The following is a 21,271-nucleotide window of genomic DNA, read 5'->3' on the forward strand; positions in this document are numbered from 1 at the left end:
CTCAGAGCTGTTGGGCAATGAAAGAATACACAGGCCAGTCGTCAGAGCTGTTGGGCTCTGAAACAATACACAGACAAGTCTTCAGAGCTGCAGGGCTCTGAAACAATACACAGGCTAATCTTCAGAGCTGCAGAAAGAAGTACACAAGCTAATCTTCAGAGCTGCAGTGCTCTGAAAGAATACACAGGCCAGTCGTCAGAGCTGTTGGGCTCTGAAACAATACACAGGCCAGTCTTTAGAGCTGTTGGGCTCTGAAACAATACACAGGCCAGTCTTTAGAGCTGTTGGGCTCTGAAGAACAAGTTACTTACCTTCGGTAACGATGTATCTGTAAGAAACATTAGTTAATTAGATTCCTCACCTTAGAATATCCCCAGGCGTCAGACTGGATCCGGAAGACTTTTCGTCAGCAATACCCCTTGTGCGTCGCTAGGCGTCGTCTGTGGCTCCGCGTCCGTCGTCGGCGTCGTGCGCCGGAATGACGTCGTCGGAGTACTTAGACGCCGCCCTCGCGCACTGACGTCAGTTCTTGTACATAGCTTTCCGCGCCAGGAACGCAGAGCCATGCAAGAGACCGACACTGGTGCCAAAAAATCTAGGGGCCTGAAAAGGATAACCTTAACCCTAGATGTCAGTTCGCAGAACGGGGAGGATGGGTGGGTCGGTGAGGAATCTAACTAACTAATGTTTCTTACAGATACATCGTTACCGAAGGTAAGTAACTTGTTCATCTGAAAGAAACACGTTAGTTAGCTTTCTCACCTTAGAATAGATACCGAAGCAATACCATCCCCGGTGGTGGGTCTGCGAACCAAGATCACACCAGAAAGTCCTGGAGGACAGAACGGCCAAAGAAGCCATCCCTCCGGACTTGGCTGTCTAGGCAATAATGCCTGGCAAACGTGTGTAGCGAAGCCCACGTAGCCGCCTGACAGATGTCCTGCAACGGGACTCCCCGTCCCAAAGCAGTAGTAGCCGCTGTAGCCCGAGTGGAATGGGCGCGCAGCCCAAAAGGAGGGTCCTTTTTCGCCAAGGAGTAACAGATTTTGATGCACAAAACGACCCACCGGGAGATGGTCCGTTTGTGCACAGCTTTTCCCTTCTTAGCATCCACGTATCCAACGAAAAGTTGGTCGTCCACCCAGAACTGTTTTGTGCGGTCCAAATAAAAAGAGAGCGCACGCTTTGGGTCTAGACGGAGGAGCCTCTCTTCCTCTTTGGAAGGATGCGGAGGCGGAAAGAAGGTGGGCAAGGTGACAGACTGCCCAAGATGAAAGGGAGTCGCCACTTTCGGTAGAAAAGAAGGACGAGGCCGAAGGACAACCTTGTCCGGATGAACAGAGAGAAAAGGAAGCTTGGACGATAGAGCCTGGAGCTCACTCACCCGTCTAGCCGAGGTGATGGCTACCAGGAAAGCAGTCTTAAGCGTCAGAAGACGAAGAGGACAATTGTGAAGAGGCTCAAAGGGAGCGCACATCAGAAATGTGAGAACAAGATTCAAGTCCCACTGAGGCATTACGAAAGGAACAGGAGGGAACGTATGAGTAATGCCTTTAAGAAAGCGTTGAACCACAGGGGACTTGAAAAGAGAAGGCTGATCAGGAAGCCGTAAGAAGGCAGAGAGGGCAGCAAGATAACCTTTCAAGGTTGCCCAGGGCAGAGCCCTGCCGGGCCAAAGAAAGAAGAAAGAGGAGAACCTCAGAAAGAGGGGCGGAAAGGGGATCCACAGCCTTTGCTGTGCACCATGCCACAAATCTGTTCCACCGGCAGGTGTATACCGTCTTTGTGGAGGGACGCCTGGCTGCCAGAATGATATCACAGACTTCAGGAGGCAAGTCAAATGGCATCAACTGCCGCCGCTCAATCTCCACGCATGGAGGTGGAGGCTGGACAGGTTCGGGTGGAGGACCGTCCCCTGCTGCTGCGACAGAAGATCCTCCCGAAGGGGCAGACGTATCGGAGGATCGGTCAACATACTGAGTAGCTCAGGATACCAGTACCTTCGTGCCCAATCCGGGGCCACCAAGATGACTTGGGCCCGGTCGTGCCTGATCTTCTTCAGCACTCTGGGCAGAAGTGGTATAGGCGGAAAGGCGTACAACAGACCGCAACTCCACTCGTGACGAAAAGCGTCGCCCAGCGAGTGCCGCCTTGGAAATTCCAACGCGCAGAACTTCTGACATTGCGCGTTCTCTTCGGTGGCGAATAGATCTAACCAAGGCTCTCCCCACTGCTGAAAGAGACCTTGCGCCACTTCGGAGTTTAGACGCCATTCGTGATCCATCATGCACCGGCGGCTGAGTTCGTCTGCTCTGGCGTTCAGAGAGCTGCCAGATGTTGAACCACTAGGGTGACGCCCTGGTGTTCCAGCCACGTCCAGAGGTGCAGAGCCTCCTGACAAAGGGTCCACGACCCCACCCCGCCCTGTTTGTTGCAATACCACATGGCGGTGGTGTTGTCCGTGAACACCTGCACGACACTTCCCCTGACAGAGGGAAGGAAGGCTTTCAGTGCAAGTCGGATCGCTCTCAACTCCAACAGGTTGATGTGGAGGCGAGACTCCGCCGGAGACCAGAGGCCTCTGATCTCCGCCTCTCCCATATGGCCACCCCATCCCAGGAGGGACGCATCCGTCACTACGACATGTTCCCGGTTGGGGAAGGGAGAGTCTCTTGCCCGTGACCCAATCGCGGTCCGTGAGCCACCACTGCAACTGCTGCGCAGTGCCCTCCGAGATCAAGACATGGTCGCACAAGTTGCCGTGATGCTGGGCCCACTGAAACTTCAGGTCCCACTGCAGAGCCCGCATGCGCCGCCTGGCGTGATGCACTAGTAGGATGCAGGAGGCCAGCAGCCCCAGAAGCCGCAACACTAGCCTGACCGAAACCCAGGATAGAGGCCGAAAGATGGGAATCAGGGCCTGAATATCCCGGACCCGCTGTTCCGGCGGATAGACCCGGAACTGCGCCGAATCGAGAACCGCTCCGATGAAGAGGAGCTTCTGAGAGGGACTCAGGTGTGACTTCGGCACGTTGATGGAAAACCCCAGCAAATGCAGGAGATCCGCCGTAGTCTGGAGGTGGGAGACGACTGCCTGGGGCGAGCCCGCCTTCAACAACCAGTCGTCGAGATAGGGAAAGACTGAAACCCCTGAACTGCGCAGATGAGCTGCGACCACCGCCATCACTTTCGTGAACACCCGAGGGGCACTGGTGAGGCCGAAGGGGAGCACGGTGAACTGAAAATGCACCTGGCCCACCATGAACCGCAGGTAACGCCGGTGGGCCGGCAGGACGGGGATGTGGAAATATGCGTCCTGCAAGTCCAACGCTACCATCCAGTCTCCAGGGTCGAGGGCAGCTAGAACCTGAGCCAAAGTCAACATTTTGAACCATTCCTTCCGGAGGAAGGCATTGACGTTCCGGAGGTCCAAGATAGGGCGTAGGCCCCCTTTGCCCTTCTTGGGAACCAGAAAGTAGTGGGAATAACAACCACGACCTACTTCTGGGCTCGGAACGCGCTCGACGTCCTCTTTGGTCAAGAGGGCCGAAACTTCCTCTCGCAGAAGGTTCAAATGATCCTCCGAGATACGGTGGTGCTGCGGTGGCATGGCTGGAGGGGTCGTCTCAAAGGGGAGGCAGTAGCCCCTTCGGACGATTTGCAGCACCCACCTGTCCGAAGTGATGGTACGCCAGTGGACCAGGTGATAGCGAACTCTGCCGCCCACTGGCGAGGAATGGGCCGGAAAGCTCGGACTAGGAAGGCTTGGAGGCGGATGCTGCCGGGGTGGATGTGGGCTGACCGCGTCGTCCTCCAGAACCGCCTCGGCGGAAACCACGTCCGCGCGCAGGTTGGTTCTGCGGCTGGTGGCTAGGCGGACGGGAGGAGGCACCCCTTCCTTGGCCATGAAAGGGGCGAAAGGCGGAAGTTTGTGACCGCGGGGCCGAGAGGCCCAAGGACTTGGCCGTAGCCCGGGAGTCCTTAAAGCGATTCAGCGCACTGTCCGCTTTCTCACCAAAAAGGCGAGTGCCATCAAAGGGCATGTCCATGAGAGTGCTCTGGACATCCCCCGAAAAGGACGTGGACCGCAGCCAGGCGTGACGTCTAAGCGCCACCGTGGTAGAAATCGCCCTACCCAGCGAGTCCGTAGTGTCAAGCCCACATCGGATTGCATGTCGTGCTACATCCCTCCCATCGGCCAAAGCCTGGGTAAGTCGTGTCTGGGCCTCCTCCGGGCACAAGGGCAGCACGTCCTCCACCGTATCCCACAGAGAGTGGGAATAACGGTCCAAAAGACAGGCGGTGTTCAAGGACCGCAGACCCAAACTAAGGGAGGAGAACAGCTTTTTGCCAAACTGTTCCAGTCTCTTGGAATCCCGGTCCGGCGGAGCGGTCGGGAAGGAGGATTGGGAGGTAGAAGCCTGGATAACCAGGCTCTCGGGGGTGGGTTGTTGGGACAGAAAACTGGGGTCGCCCGGAGCAGGGCAGTGGCGCCTGGCGACGTTCCTGTCCACAGGAGGAACTGTGGAGGGCTTGGACCAGGTGCCCTGCAGAACGTCAATGAGGGCCTCATTGAATTGCAGCAGAGGCTCAGTGGAGCTTGCTGCAGACTGAAGCACCTCAGTGAGGACGTTAGTCCGCACAGCCACGGCAGACAGCTCGAGCCCAAGGGCTGCGGCCGCCTTGCGCAGCACCACAGAGAAAGCAGCACCCTCCTCCGAAGCCACAGTCGGAGGAGAGATGAATCCAGTGTCTGGTGAGGTATCCAGACCACTGGCCTCCCCCAGTTCATCTGCCCAGTCCTGTGACAGCTGAGCCTGAACGGCCATAGGGTCCTCGGACCCCTTCCATTCGCCCCCGTCATCCGATTCCTGGTAAACAGGAGGAAGGATCAGAGCCGGACGATAGACATAATGTGTCTCTGACGGCGCCGTACGCAGCGTCCATCGACGCCGCAACGGCGCCGGATCCGGAGCGGGGCTGAACTGGGGCTCGACGCCGAGCGGAGCCGGCGTCGGAGGTGGAACCGGTGTCGATGCCGGCGGAGGAGGCGTGACGAGGTCGACCGGTGTCGGCGGGGACTCGGGGGCGAGTCCCTCGGGAACCTGCGGCGTCGGGGCCGGAGCCGGCGACGACGCCGGGGCCGGAGCTGCCGGCATGCAAGGTTGCCCAGTCGGGTCCGCGGGGCCCGAAGGCGCGCCAGCGGGCGTCGACGGCGGAGCCAGGCTCCTCATGGCCGAGAGGAAGGCACTGACTTCCGCCGGCGTCGCGTCAGTCCCAGGGACCGGCGGGTATGGGGACTTGCGCGGCGCCTGCGGCACCGCTGGAGCCGCGGGGGTGGAACCACCCTGACCCTCGGCCGAGTCACGCGACCGGCGAGGGGAGTCCGAAGAGCGGTGTCGCCTCTTGGACTTCTTGGAGTGCTTCGACTTACCCGAAGACTTGGAGCCAGACGAGCGATGATGATGACGTCGGCTGCGGCTCCGCGACCGATCCTTGGACCTCCTCCTGGACCGGGATCGAGAGGGGCGCGGAGCCGAGTGGCGAATCTCGAGGAGCTTACGGGACCGCTCCCGTCTAGCCTTCGAGGTCAGGGCCTTGCAGTCCGAACACGACTCCGCGTCGTGGTCGAGGCCCAAACAGTAAAGGCACCGGTGGTGATGATCCGTAACCGACATCAAGCGGTTGCAGTCAGCACAGGCTTTGAAACCAGGCATCCTACCGGCACCGGAGTCGAGACAAGATCAAAAAGGATCAAAAAACTTAGTCAAAAAAGACTAAAAGGGGTAGCTCTCCCGGATCTGCGCTTACTGGCGCGGAAAAAAGAAGAACTGACGTCAGCGCGCGAGGGTGGCGTCTAAGTACTCCGACGACGTCATTCCGGCGCACGACGCCGACGACGGACGCGGAGCCACAGACGACGCCTAGCGACGCGCAAGGGGTATTGCTGCCGAAAAATCTTCCGGATCCAGTCTGACGCCTGGGGATATTCTAAGGTGAGGAATCTAACTAACGTGTTTCTTTCAGATACAATACACAGGCCAGTCTTCAGATCTGTTTGGCTCTGAAAGAATACAAAGACCAGTCTTCAGAGGTGGTCAGCTTTAAAGAAATGTATAGGCCAGTTGTCAGTGCCGTCGGGGTCTGAAGGAGTACACAGTGCAATCATCAGAGCTGCAGGGCTCTGAAAGAAAACATAGATCTTCAGTGCTGCTGAGCTCCGAAGGAATACACAGGCTAGTCTTCAGAGGTGCCAATCTAAAGGAATAATGGTATTTAGGCAAGTTGCATTTCACGGCCCCCTGTGAATGGCTGCAAATGCAGGGATGGTGGCCTCCAAGGAGCAAGAGACCACCAGCCCTATGTTCTCTTTCCCTAACAGGAAACCTTTTTTAAATTTAAAAGCAGCCCATCCATTAGAGTTATCATTTGCTTTTAAAAATACAATTGTTCTTGTTCTGAAACACTTTGAGGGTTGTATGCAATCGATTCCAGACCACTGCCAGCTCCCCTGATGGACATCGTACACGATTCCTGAAGGGGGCGCTCTCTCACTGGCACAGCTTTCCTCTTGTGACACGACACCACCCTACCTGGGGTTAAGGTATCTGTTAAATGGATCGTAATTGCAGTCACAACCCATTGATAAGTCAGTCTGCGACTACCAAATAGGAAGGGAGTCACCCTTTTCAAACTCCCTTCTATTTGCAATTTGTAATAGATCTCAAATCCCCACATATGAGATGGAATTGCTTTATGGACTCATAAAAGGGGTTTAGTAATTAGTGACAAATATTTTGTACTTGCAAACCTTGTGATACTGTGACCTGTAGAGTTGGGGACCACAAGAGGTCTTTGTACATCCTGTCCGCTCTATATGATTCTCAAAAAGCAAGCCGCCTTAAGAGGCGAGCCACATGAAAAGGAAACCGAGGGAACTGATAAACCCTTTCCAGTGTAATGAACACATCAACACTAAGTCATGACGTAAATAGAATAGGTCAAGGTTAAAGAACAGCTCCCCAAACAATAGCATAGATTTGTTTTCTATTTTAGGAAACACACAGTATGTGAGGTCCTTAAAACCCACACACAAACAAAGTCATCCTGTCATTATTTATCTAACACAATTGGTGACAACCAGTAGAGTGCTTCCACTTCTCAGGTAGACCCTTCGAAGCACATTCTATCAAGTAACATGAATTATTTCTTTATCTCAGAGACTAAATTGTACTAATCTAACATTTGGGTTTAACTAGACTCACATGAATAGTAACCCAAGCAGGATCGGAAAAACAGTTCTATTCACCAAATTCCAAGTCCCACAGAGGTCACACTTGTTCACGGAAACCTGGGCCTGAAACAATATAGAAGGCACACTTCCCCTGTTTGCGACACAGAGCACCTTTTAAAGGTGTGCCTGGAGCAACCAGAATAGTGATCCCTATTAAGATGAAGGTGCTGCCCCAAGAGAATGCATTCAGTAAAATACTGAGTGGTTGATAACAGGCCGCTCCATCTTTCTTTGTTCAGGCAGCAACCTGCCTGCACTTTACAGAGGGCACAGAGATGCTTCTGCAGGCAAGTGCAGCGAGTGACTGAACCCACCTGTAGGGTGTCTAGGCTATTCCCCCCTCCAGAGGGCTGTCATCAGGGGGCGCACTAAGAGTGAACCACCTTTCTGTGGTACATTGTCAATGTGCCTCCTAAGGGCATTTTTGTCTTTGCGCCCACATCTGTAATACGGCGCTGGTGCAGAGGCAAAGTGATTCCCCAATTTCCATGGGGCCACACCCCCATGCAAACGAGGGAAACCCCTCTCCCGAGAGCACTGGCGCCACATGTGCAAGAGCGCTATCGGTATTCCAGAAGGGGACGCGCAAGCATCTGCAGCCCCTTCTGCAATACCATAGTGTCCGGGGGGGTGGGGGGAGGGAGGCGCACAAAGTCGGTATACGTGCCTGTTGTGGCCCGTCTTTACATAATACAGTCCCTTGTTTAATTATTATACTAGCTTCCCGTTTCCAATCAAAAGTTTTCTCACCCTCACTTACACAATTTGTTCCAACAGAGGCACAACTGCGCCTAAGTATATAAAGGTGGAAATCCACCAGCACTTGAACACCTGCTTCAATTAACGCAATTCAGGCCTTCATCCATACCAACAATACGTGGGATTTTGTGGATTCCTTTGGCGCCCCCCCAAACTCGTTCTTCTTGATCCCCTGAAAGGAATCAAAACCCTAAATTAGATTTAGGAACTAATTATTCTGTTTTATCTGCCACGTGCCCACACACTGTGAAATATTATGTAAAGACAGAAAAACAGTATAATGCTGTTTAAACGTGCATGTTAACGTTGCACAATTGTATCTGGAAATAACCTACAGCCTACTTTCAAAAAAAGGTCTCAATGCGGTCTGGTTTAAGTGTTTTTTCCTCTTCATTGTATTCGAGCTGAGAACGTCCTGCCTAGGATATGTAACAGGAAATACAGAGCAGCAAGAATGTTTTCCATTGTAGTCTGTTAGTTTGGCACGAGCAGTCACAAACAACAGGAAAGAGCTATTCTTTAAATAAATGTATGTAATCTGGGTGGGACATAATGGAAAAGCAGGAAGCTTTTTCTATGGTGAACATTGTATTAAATATGGATCTAGGCCAAAATTAGTATTATAAGAAGTAGTCTTGAAGTGTATGTTAGTTGAAACTGACTTGTGCTCCGCTCATAGCACATCACTCTCCCAGCTGAATTAGCCTGGCATGCACAATAAACCTTTTTGTACTCCCTATTGTTGCAGATGTGGTGATTAAATGATTTGCACGGCTTTTTCCCCTTTGCTCCTGCCGGCCGCTGGGGAGGTTCCCCTTCGGGGCCCCTTCGGACAACTAATTTAGTCGTGCACAATTTGAGGAGGATGACAGACGCCCGTTGATAGGAAAGATCTGTTTTTTGGACTACAGGGGTACCGGTCTGGGGGACGTCTGCAGCGGCCAGATAAGGTAGGAAAAAAGGGTGATTGTCGAATCCTTGTGTATTGATCCACCAATGTTACAAACGGAGATGTGTATTTAGTTAATCCTGGCAGATGTTTGTTTAGGAATCGTCAGAGAGGAAGAGAGAGAATTAAATGTGTTTTGTTGATCCTGACAGACCTTTTGTTGAGGAATCGTCAGAGAAATAGAGGTTTATTTAGTTAAACTTGGCAGACTGTTTTTCTTTCCTTTTGGGAATTATAAGAGAAATAGGAATTATCTAAGAGGTTTATCCTGACAGTTTGAATTAGGAAAACGTCAGATGAAGAGGAAAAGTTGACATTTTGTATTTATGTTATGTGAGTTGTTTTTCTAAATATATATGTATATATAAATATAATGTAGATTTGTGGTTGTTATATCATATGTAATAGATTATGAGTTCTCTTGCATTATCAGAGGTACCAACTGTTTTTTTAGTGTGAACTACATTAGGACAGTAGCCTTCAAGAATAGTAAACGTTTTTGGGTAGATTAAAAGGAAAATTGTGAGGTCATGCCTTTCTTTAAGAAATCTTCACAGGGGAGGCAGGGAGACAAAGGGACTCCTTTAGGCCATATGATTTCCACATTTCCAGGAGACTCTGACAGAATAAAAAGACATTGTCAGGAATGGGCAGAAGGCACAGAGACTTCCCTGGTTCCATGGCCACCAGATGGCTCTTTTGATAATACAGTGATAGCCCATGTAATATCATATATCTTAGGAGCATATAAAGGAGATAAGAGAACAAAAAGATTAGCATCATTGGACATGTGGAAGATATTCAGTCAGGATTCCCATGTTGAAGCCACAGCACCACCCCCGACATATTCTGAGATAATTAAAGGGCCCTTATGCCGTCAGGGTATGTATCCATCATTGTCAGTGGAAGATAAGGAATCCACTACCTCAAAAGACTCAGTGGACACTGATGTTCCAGCTTTAGAGAGAAAAGAATTCATTTTAAGTCTCTGTGTGTGGCCCATAAAATCTTGTCACGGGAAGGGCCGCCTATTCTAGCTGATCTGCTGGCTTACTATGTGCCAAATCGCCCCTTGCGCTCGGCTAGCTCTGGTCTGGTCCGTATTCCCCGTTTTCAGAGAACTAGAGCTGGTGGTCGTTCTTTCAGGGTTAAGGCAGCGCACCTTTGGAATTCTATTCCAACCTCAATAAGAGGACTTCAGAACCATTTGGCGTTTCGAAAGGCATTAAAGACCTGGCTTTTCCCAGCGTAGAATGTATTTTTTGTATGTCACTGAGTGGTTCACTAGCTTGTTCTTAGGTAGCGCTGGGACGCCCCGTCACTGGGGCAGCTATGCGCTGTATAAATCCGAATAATAATAATAATAATAATAATTTAGGCTATAAAGATCCGATATTAATTCCTTTGACTGACATAAACAAAGTTACACCAAAGGTCAATGACTTATTAAAAATGGGGGAGGTTGATTTTTCTCAAACAATTAATAAAGACCTTCTTAAACCGGAAAAAGTATATGAGGGAACAGTGTCCTTAACAGGAGACATTTCAGTAAAATTAATACAAGACAACAATGGAAAATTGCTGGAACAAAAGTCAAAAGATATATTAGAATGGGCTAGCAAGATGCCTCAAAACTCAAGTGAGAGAAATGGATATTATACTAGCACCCCACAGGTGAAGTTTGATTTAAGGGCACGATCAAAAATATATCAGGAAGAAGATAAGGGTTATCGTGCCATGACCACCACTGTGAAGGGAATACAGAATACAATTGATAGATTAAGCGTTATTGCTGATGACTGTTCAAATATATGTAATTCCATATCATTTAAACCAGATGCAAAGCCAGTTGTAAGGGACATAGGATATGATCTAGAAATCAAGAATGTGACAGGAGAGGATGAGAAAGATGAGGAAGAAATAAACTCAGTGGAGAGTGAAACTAGAAGAGTTCTTGACCGTGAACGCATGGAATTGTGGCAAGAGGCTGACAACAGAAATGCTGAAATAAATAGAAGAAGATCAGAGGAACAAAGTGCTTTTAGAGAACAATTAAAAGGAGAGCAGGTGTTTCCCAGTAGTACAACAAGGTCTGGGCGTCCATTTCGAGCAGAGGGTATGATAGAGTTAGGACAAAGTTCCCCTCCAGCTGAAGTAAGATCCCTTCATGTCCGAAATATGCAGGGAATGACACGTTTTATACAGAGAAAAGAAAGGAAAGGAAACAGTGACTTGACACCCAATGAAATAGTAGCAAAGGAAGAAAATAGTTGGTATAATGTTGTCCCATTTACTAATAACCTTGCAGGATGGACAGCAGGCATGGTGCCACAGATGAAAGTGTGGCCAAGAGTAGGATCCTTTGACCCTGAATTGATAAATATGGCTGATTTATGTATTTTTCAAGGTTATGGGGATTCAGAGTGGGATTATGATTACATGCAACAAAGTCTGTGTGTGTGGAAGAAATATGCTTTAAGGTCTGAGACCGCGGGACATTTCTGATTCAGAACTCTTTTCAGACGATCCCACCAGGACCGAGATAGTTTATACACACACTGCACCCTTGTTAGTACATGTTTACTGTGCACAGACCACGTTACCAGTTGTGCCATCCCCCTCCAATGATATTGAAGCACTTGCAGCAGTCCCACCTTGTCTCTGGACATCAGCTCCAGATGAGGTAGGACTGATACTATCTGAGGAACCATTTAAGATAAAGTTGAAGCCAGGTGCACAATTGCCACGTGTAAAACAGTATCCACTGTCTAAAGAAGCAAAAGAAGGTATTAGAGGGACAATACAAAGACTGAAGGATCAGGGAGTCCTATATTCCTGTCCATTACCTTGTAACACAGCAATTTATCCTGTGAAAAAATCTACAGGTAATACTTGGAGGATGGTTCAGGAATTTCGCCCACTTAATGCCATAGTATTAGCAGAGTACCCCATAGTGCCAGACCCATCTGTGATATTGACTAATATACCAAGTAACAGCAAATGGTTTTCTGTGGTGGATTTAAAGAATGCTTTTTTTTTACATCCTGACAGTCATTATTTGACAGCCTTCAGTTTTGATGGTGAACAAATCCAGTACTCTAGACTCCCACATGCTACTGTGAGTCTCCATCTGTGTTTAATAGAGTATTGAGAGATGATTTGTTAAATTTCCAGTCAGATAGTACAGTTTTGCAATATGTAGATGATTAATATGCAGTAAAACAGAATCTGAATGTGTTCTGGACACTGTCAATCTCCTAACGCTACTTGCTACTAAGGGATACAAAGTGAACAGGAAAAAATTACAGTTTGTGCAATAAGAAGTGCTGTATTTGGGCCAAGTGTTATCCGCAGAAGGCAAAAAGATAGCAGGTTCTAGAATACAAACTATACATGAGCAGCCTCAGCCCAAGACAGTAAAAGACATGCAGAAATTTCTAGGCCTTTGTAATTTAGTACGTCAGTGGGTATTTGATTATGCTACCATCATACAACCACTATTATATGCAATGAAGCAAGCTAAAACTGACAACACAGGCATACAGTGGAGTGATGACAGTGTAAGTGCATTTCAGACATTGAAGGAAGCAATTGCTTCAGCCCCAGTGCTAGCAAATCCAGACTATACAAAGAGAATTTTTCTGTTTTCTGCTGCACAGAGGATTCCATGATATCAGTCCTTACTCAAAAATACCCAATGGGTGATAAACCCGTCGCCTATTTTAGTGGACTACTAGATCCAGTAATGAAAGGTCACTTTCCTTGTGAGCGAGCGCTTGCAGCAGCTGCTTTTGCAGTAGAAAAGAGTAGTACTATTACAACAGGATGCGCTGTAACATTGTATGTTGAGCACTCTCCGTTTGCTGAGCTGCAGAAAAGTTAAAGTACACTGACCACTCAAAGAGCAACAGGTTATGAAGTAATACTGTCAAACCCTTCTATCTGCATTGAGCGAGTACACTCAGTCAATCCTGCAACTTTTTCAGTGCACCCACTAGAGCCCACTGATCATGACTGAACATTGGAGGAGGACGATCACCTGGCACATGAGGACCCCTTGTCTGATGGCCGACAATTGTTTATTGATGGTTCCTCAAGGATAGTCCAGGAGACAGGTAAAAGACATACAGGTGCAGATGTTGTTGAGGCTATTGGTACACCTACTGATTATACCTTACACACATTGCACCTCTTACCCTTACCATCCCGAAGACTCAGCCCAAGTGGCTGAATTAAAAGCATTGATAACGGCCCTACAGGCTTGTCAGGGTCAGCCAGCAAAAATATACACTGATTCAGCATATGTAGCTTCCACAGTTCACTCAGGGCTGAAGAGATGGGAAAGGTGAGGTATTCAGATATGTCACACATTTGCCATAAATTCAGAATGTTAGCACTCTGCTCATTAGATCACTGTAGTAAAACTACTGCCCACCAGGGAAGTCTGCTGCTGGTATTCAAAGTGCATGTTTCAGTCTGCATGTCAGAATTTGTTTATGAAATAGAAGAGGATTTGAGAAGTCAAAATGTGCCCTAATTTTTCTTTCTGCAGAACTAATCATAATTTCTATGGCCAAATGAACCCCCTCATTTTGTTCCTTTGTAATTTAAATGTTTTAAGTGTTACCACTTTATTCCAATCAAGATGGCTTCAGATGTGCCATACTTTTGTCATAAGTAAGACTGTTAGCGCTCTAGTTGTTCGTTAGAACACTCTGGGACATTCTGTCATTGGGCTATACTTGGGCTACATCTGGGTGATATTTGGGCTACATTTGGGCTGTTTTGTCTCTGGTGGCCATTTTGGGAGACTTATTTGTTATGAAGTTTCCTAATTTCCTCGTTTACAACAGTCTCCTCAGTAGGAAATACTTTCAGTTTTTTACTTTGATTCCATCAAGAAGGCATTCAGATGTGTCACACATTTGCCATAAATTCAGAATGTTAGCACTCTAGTTGCTTATTAGATCACTGTAGTAAAGCTACTGCTCACCAAGGAAGTCTGCTGCTGGTATTGAAAGTGCATGTTTCAGTCTGCATGTCAGAATTTTTTAATGAAATAGAAGAGGATTTGAGAAGTCACTAAAATGTGCCCTAATTTTGTTTTCTGCAGCACTAATCATAATTTCTATGGCAAAATGAACCTCCTCATTGTGTTCCTTTTTAAATTAAATATTTTAAGAGTTACCACTTTATTCCATTCAAGATGGCTTCAGGTGTGCCATACGTTTATCATAAGTAGGACTGTTAGCGCTCTAGTTGTTCTTTGGAACACTCTGGGAAGCTGCAGTAGAACACAAAGGAATCAACTGACAGTCTCTGCCCTTGTTGGATGAACATGTTTTACTGAGAATGTCAGACTTCATTCTCACATGACTGAGAAAGATAATGTAAATTTACAGAAAATATGCTCTCAGTTTAGCTTATAGATCACTTTCCAAACCTCTGTGGGAAAAGCATGAGAAAATGGTTTTCTCTCAAACATGATTCATGATATCACAGCAGAAGGCTTTTTCACATGGTAAAATCACCTTAGAACACACCACAATTCCTAAAATGAGTATGGTACCATCAACAAATGATTTATAATGTAACTAAAGTCTTAAAACCTTCTATTAACTGCAATGCTTTTTAATGAGGTGCAACCATGTATATTAGTCCCAAGATGGCTGCCAACACTTCTTGGATGAAGTGCTGACAGCCAATCAGATCTCACGATGAGATGTGAGGTTAGGCTCCGCCCAGATATATATGTGATTTTGATTTTGATTTTCTCAGGAACTAGAGAACGGATTTACACCATTTAAGCAAAAGGCACGAGTCTGAAATGAGGACTACCTCTTTGCCAAATTTGGTGTAATTCCGTTCAGCAGTTCGGGCTGTAGCTGCGTCAACAGGTCCTATGGGAAAATGCATGGGGAAAACGCGTTTTGGGACCCCCCTTTTTTCTCAGTCCCCGCTTGACGAATCACCGTGAAATTATCAGGATAGGAGCGGGCCGGAGCCGGCCAAAAGTTTGGAAAATTTCGCGAAGATTCGTCAATCGGCGCCAACGTTATTTCAAATAGAATTTTGCAGATTTCCTATGGAAAATAGATCCTAACTATAACTACCTACTGGCGACTGCCAGTAGGTAATATATATATATATATATATATATATATATTTATACACAATATATTCACTGAAAAAAGCAAAAGTTAAAGTGATGCTTTAATTGGGTATGGTAATGCCTTACTATATATTTTTTTTAACTTAGAAATGCATTGATTTCGTTAATGATGTCATTTCATGTGCCATCAGTGATGTTATCAATAATATCATAGTACATTTCATGAGTGATCTAATGTGTGAGGGCATAAGCAGTGCATGGCTAGTTTTCAAGTTATAGTTACTTCAGTTAACTATAACTGATGAATTCCTGTGTTTTTTTTGGTTAAAATAACATTTCGCAAACATTTTCACCTATCATGTCACTTTAAGGTTATGTTTTTTAAAGTAAAGTAAGGTATTACCATGTTTGACTATAATATCGCTTTAACCTTTGTTTTTCCAGGGAAGGATTTTGTTTTTAATATGAAGTAAGACTTTATTACTACACCTTACTACCCCAACCCCTGGCAGAGCAAGGCCGTGTGCAGCAGGTAATTGGGTGCAGAACGTGCCCTGTGGCCAGACCCGGTGTACAAACTCCTGCGGCAACCCCCCGCCATGCCCATGTCCTTCAACTGTGCATGGTGTGGGGTTGGCTGCTGGGCCTGGTCTGTGGGCGACACTGCATTCAACCATTCAACTACATGCAGGCGCCCAAACCCCTATTGCTGGCCAACACCCAACGGGCATGCACCACCAAACACCCACCCAACTTTACTTTCTGGTTTTTTGGTTCCCACAGTAGCCTTGCGATAGTTTTGCGATACTCCTGCAAATTTTCACCTGGAGTGGAGGGGCACAAGGAGCGATAAGTACAGCAAGTATGCGGCAATGCAAAATAATATTTTTGCACTTTGTATCTAGGGAGGGCTCGCTCTAGGACCTCTCCTACAAGAATCATGGGGTCCGGGTACCCCTACCCTGATCCCTTATATATTGTTTTATTTTAATTTTCAGGACATGGGGACTGTGTACCAGAGTTCTAAAATGGCAGCCGCAACATTTCTCTTCATGTTGCGGCCAGACATACCATCGCACAGTCTCATGGGACTGTTCCCAGTCCCGTGGAACCAGCCAGTCAGAAGGCTTCATTTGTTGTTTTTGCTCTCTGTACTGTGTCGCTAAATATCTATAAATTTTAAAGCTTAATTTCTTCTAAACCGCTGAATGGATTTTCACCAAATCACAAAAACACGCTTTCTCTGTAAAGATCGAGCATTCTGACAAATTTGGTGCAATTCTGGGCTGTTCAACTTTCCTATGGTAAATTGCAAGGGGAAAATGATTTCTAGGAACCCCGCATTTGTATCGGCCCCGGCTTAATGCACCGGCCCAAAATTTCTCACAAAGGAGCTCGGTTGGTTTCATCTGTTTTTGAGGAAGGTTTTGTGAAGATTCGTCAAACTGCACCAAAGTTATTATCAAACCAAAAAATCCATTTACTATGGAAATCTGATCCTAACTATATCAAAAGTGGCAGTTGCCACTTTGTAGTGATAACACACCGCCTTCTTCAGATCATCGTGCCCCACCATCCAAAGAAACATGTACACAAACAAAATGGAGACTGAAAACAGACTCCAGGATATACTTACACAGGTTTAACTTGTCATGCCACTCCATACATTCAAATCATCAATCTGATGTTTCATGATAATTGATAGACGAATGCAATATAATTCATTAATATTCTATAGCACCAAATTTGCGAAAATGATTCAGTGTTTCCTGTTGCATATATAGGTTGATGTGAGGTAACGCCTTGGGATATGCCCCGGTCTGTTTGATTTATCGACGACGTATCCCCGTAATCGAGTTATGTTTAAACCTCACTATTTGATGATATACAATGCGCGTAAGATAATTTTTCCCTTCACATTGCGTGAAAGTTTACATGCACAGCCTCAAGGGGGCGTAATCTGGGCAGTATGAGAATTCTGGAAATTGTGACCCTATATTATACAGATTAGTCTAACCCATGTTAATCTGGTCTCAGGTATTCATGGGGAATTGATTCTCAAGACATTCTAACAGCTCTCCTAGATTGGGTTACTGTCTGGGTGTTACCCTGCCGCTGCCCCCAAGACACATCAACCCCTGGAATCAAACTGATCACATTCCTAGGCATCTCTGTGTGATTCTATTGATGAACTGATGTAGGCATGGATGGCTGCTCACGATTGGATCCAAGACCTACTCTTCCCTGTCCCAGTGTTGAGCATTCCATTTGTAGTATGAATTTTATTTCTCTTCACCTTCATTTTTAGATATTTCTTTACAGTTTATGTTTGACGGTGACCCTTCTTTGCATCATACATGAACCACATATGTATCAAGGGGTTATCAGGAAAGTTTATGTATTTTTGGCTTCCTAAGCTTTTGATACTCACAAAGCACTGCACTCAAATTTTGAATTTTCACGTTTAAAATATAAATAAAGAGGGAAAATTTGTTGTCTGTATATAGGTGATAAATCAGGAAAAGATATAAATGAAATTGTGAGCCTTAATTATAATACTGCTTGCCCTTAATCCAAAAGAAACCTCCTGACTAGTAACACATATTCCGTAAGAGGTGGCTGATTAAATAACATGCTCAACAGGATCAAGGTATCTTTCTGCATTTGTCCGAGAAGGACATTAGCTCCAGAGGTTTACCAACAGAGGGGCCTGAGGACGAGCACGCTTCCTGCAAGGCAACTATATGGCAAGCTAACCTAACCATAAAACTAGAATAAAATCAGTTCTTCTTCACCATTCCTTCCTCACCACCCAAGGAGACCCCTTAAACGTGCTCAACACTCATGGAAGACTGGTTTCAAGGAACACCAGACACTGAGCTGGAAGTGAAGGAGGACTCCTGCCCTATTGTCCCTCTGTGCCCTCCATATTCTCCAACAGCTAACTCAGAATTTTAGGGAAATTTAAGGAGAACAATTAAGCATGTTGGCTTTTGGATATCGAGAATAATGAAGAGTTTTTCATTTATATTTTCTTTGGTAGATGTATTAAAAGTATGGTGAACTCACGTGTATTTTTGCAATCTTTAGATAATCTGCCTCAGAAAGGAGCTGATGTGTAAAGGCTACAGGACAACATGCTTCATACCTTCTGCGTGTGGCTCTTCAGCCCAGGAGGACATCCAGGCATCCGAACTGCCTGCTTTGGAGGCACGTCCAACAGCTTCACCTGCCAAATACCCCTCGACCAACTGCACCGCTCTGTCGAGAGTCCTCACGTGCTGCTGTGTCAACCACTCGCCAGCCTGCGCTGGTAGGATCTTTATGAACTGCTCAGTGATGATGCGCTCCAAGATGTCATCGGGGCTGCGGATCTCTGGTTTCAGCCATCTCCGGCCCAGGTCCTGCAGCGTATGGGCCACCATACTCGGCTTTGATCCTGTTGTGAAGGCGACACTGCGGAACTTCTTCCGATAGGTTTCCTCAATCATGCTTGTGTGATCAATAAGGGCTTCCTTTAGCTGATCATAATCTTCAGCAGTATAAAACGGCAGGGACTGGTAAATAGCGTAGGCCTCCTCTGAAAGGAAGGGAGCCACGCGCATGGCCCACTGCTCCTTCGGCCAAAGGGCATGTGTCGCAGCAGACTCAAATGCGGAAAGGAAGGCCTCAGGATCATCGCCTGCTCCCATCTTGCAGAGAGTAACTCCTTGGATAGTTGTTTGCAGCCGAGCTTCTGGTTTGGGTTCTTCCAGGCTGCTTTCCAGCTCAGCTGCTTTTCTGTCCTCATCCAGAGCATCCTCCGTCACTCCAAGAGAAGCCAGCTCAGTTTTCACAGTAGAGTAACCTTGCTGGTCCCTAACCGGAGACGCCTGAGGAGTAACATGAGGATGTTCTTCCATGTCCCCAAGAGGAGACCTCCTTCTCACAAGAGAGTGCTTCTCCATGTCCCCAATAGCAGCCTCCTCCGTTTTAACAAGAGAATCATTAAGAGGGTCCTGCTCCATTTTGACACCAGCATCCACGTCCGTTTCCCTCATAAGAGACTCCGCGGTCTTCAAAAACAACATCTCTTCCTTTTGCTCAATCAGGGTCTCCTCAATTTTCCCATTCAAATTCTCTAGTTTCTTCACACCAGGAGCTTCTTCCCTTTGTCGAGCTAGACGCTCTCGGCTTCCTTCAAGCACCAGCCGAGAGGTCGGCCGCTTGCCTTTCCTCTTTGCAGACATGGCAGCTTCCAATGAGGTGCCTTGAAGCAGGTCCTTCGGTCGAAGGGAAGAGGAATGTTTCAGTCGTGCGGTGTGGGCGGATTCTTTGTAGTTTGCAAGAGTCGACCCATCTGTTGTCCGCCGGCACACCTTCAAACACGCAAACCCTGCACAAATGACAGAAGAAAAGAACATATTCATTATTTAGGTGGATACACGTTTAAAAAAATGGGGTTTCCAATACAAGAATAATTCTCCTTACAACAGAGGTACTACACAAAATGTTTACACTATTGTGTTTTCAGTTTTTCGCTTTATTTGATCTCTTTGACTACTGTTCTTTGGTATCTTCTTTGTCATTTTAAGACAGCACAAATGTCACACTTACCACCTCTAGTCCACACTATTCTGGGTGCAATGTGTCCATACTCAACTTCTGTCCCTAAATATTTAGCAGGAAGAAGCAGAATCATCATAGGGGGTCCTTAAACTTAGGACAGAAATTGAAGGAAAGGAAAAAGCCTGCAGGGAAGACATGTCAGGACACATGGCTAGGAAAGTAAATGACCGTCCCTTTCTATCTGTGCTTGGCTACGGACTTCACTACTAGATGAAGCGCACAGTAACCAGAAAGCAGACACTGATGCAATCATGCAAAATGGCAGGGACACTGCAAAGATGTCAGGCTGAAGGTGGTGTGAAGGGACTGCAGGAAGTCCCTCTGAGCTCTGAAGCCTTCCCAAACATGCAGTGGCCTTCAGAGACACAGGGATGTTTCCAGGACTGCATGAGGCCTCAAGCAGACCAGTGGGACACAGACGCTTCAATTTCAAGTGAGTTAAACTGAGCAGGCCCACTGAGAATATGAGAATAATCCATGGAATAGAGACATAAACCATCTTATCTTTAATTTGCTGTTTTCAACAAAATTTAATTCCAGCTGAAATAGATCATTGGAGACCAAAAGATCACATTGGAAATGAGTGATCAGCTCCTGGGGCCATGCAGAAGGTACATGTCTATCTTCCACCAAGGAGAATCTGCAATGTGTGCCGGGCACCAACATCAGGTATGGGGATGACAGATCATACTGTTAGTATTTTTGTATATATGTATGTGTGTGTAAGTATCTGTGTGTGCATGTATATATCTATGTGTGTATGTATGTATATATCTATGTATGTGTGTGTGTATGTATGTATGTAGGTGTGTGTGCATGTATGTATGTGGTAGTCCTGTGGCATGAGCCTAGACAAAGGCAGCGGAGAGCTGCACTACAGGTCAATGAGTAAGAGAAGAAACCTGCTTGTGTAGGGTTTCTGCACTGTGATGTAGGGTTCCTTAAAGATGGGCGCCTTTCACTCTTTACTGAAGTGGAGCAGTCCTTATGTCTGTATGTATACGTGAGAAGTGGGAAAAGGGGCTTGAGGGCTTCCCTGAGAGCAAAAACAACAAAGAACAACACATACATGAGGGACAAGAGAAGGATCCTGTTTTGTAAAGGAAAAAAATTACTTATTTAAACATTTCTTAAAGTTGATCACATAAACACTAGGTGGAAAAACAAAAGTTTGGCCTAAATTAAAGTACAGAATATTCCACAAATGGCAAAGCTTCTATTTTAGTTTGAAGCTTTTATGGTCAAGTTGCAATTTCACTGGTGAAGCCAATTCCTTGTATAGTATGTTATTTTCAAAGGAGGTTTCTCAACAATGCACTGAGGATTTAGGAAGAAAAAAGGAGGAGTAGGACTTAACAGGAGACGGAATATTTTTGGAAAAAGTATGTCCCTTACTTCACCTACTTTATCTGCCGGATGTAGACTCAAAATAGCGTTTCACTTTAATATTGACCGCAGAATATCACGCTACCAGAAGGTGAAGTACCAAAATACTGTGGGTTTACTTTAATTGACTATGCATATATGTACAGTGACACTACATTATATC

General features: G+C 46.6%; 1 protein-coding gene across 4 annotated transcripts in view; it reads right to left on the reverse strand.

Annotated features, from left to right (window-relative positions):
* Positions 1–21,271, reverse strand: part of LOC146829863 (uncharacterized) — a 259,836-nt gene that overhangs the window by 68,521 nt on the left and 170,044 nt on the right. For all 4 annotated transcript variants that reach the window (XM_085608530.1, XM_085608529.1, XM_085608528.1 and 1 more), the window contains one exon: positions 18,263–19,489. In XM_085608530.1, the coding sequence (XP_085464656.1) occupies positions 18,263–19,343 (1,081 nt within the window). In that variant the 5' untranslated portion in view covers positions 19,344–19,489. The remainder of the gene's footprint in view (positions 1–18,262; positions 19,490–21,271) is intronic.

Source organism: Triturus cristatus, chromosome 5_2 (assembly GCF_964204655.1).
Source record: "Triturus cristatus chromosome 5_2, aTriCri1.1, whole genome shotgun sequence".
NCBI lineage: Eukaryota > Metazoa > Chordata > Amphibia > Caudata > Salamandridae > Triturus > Triturus cristatus.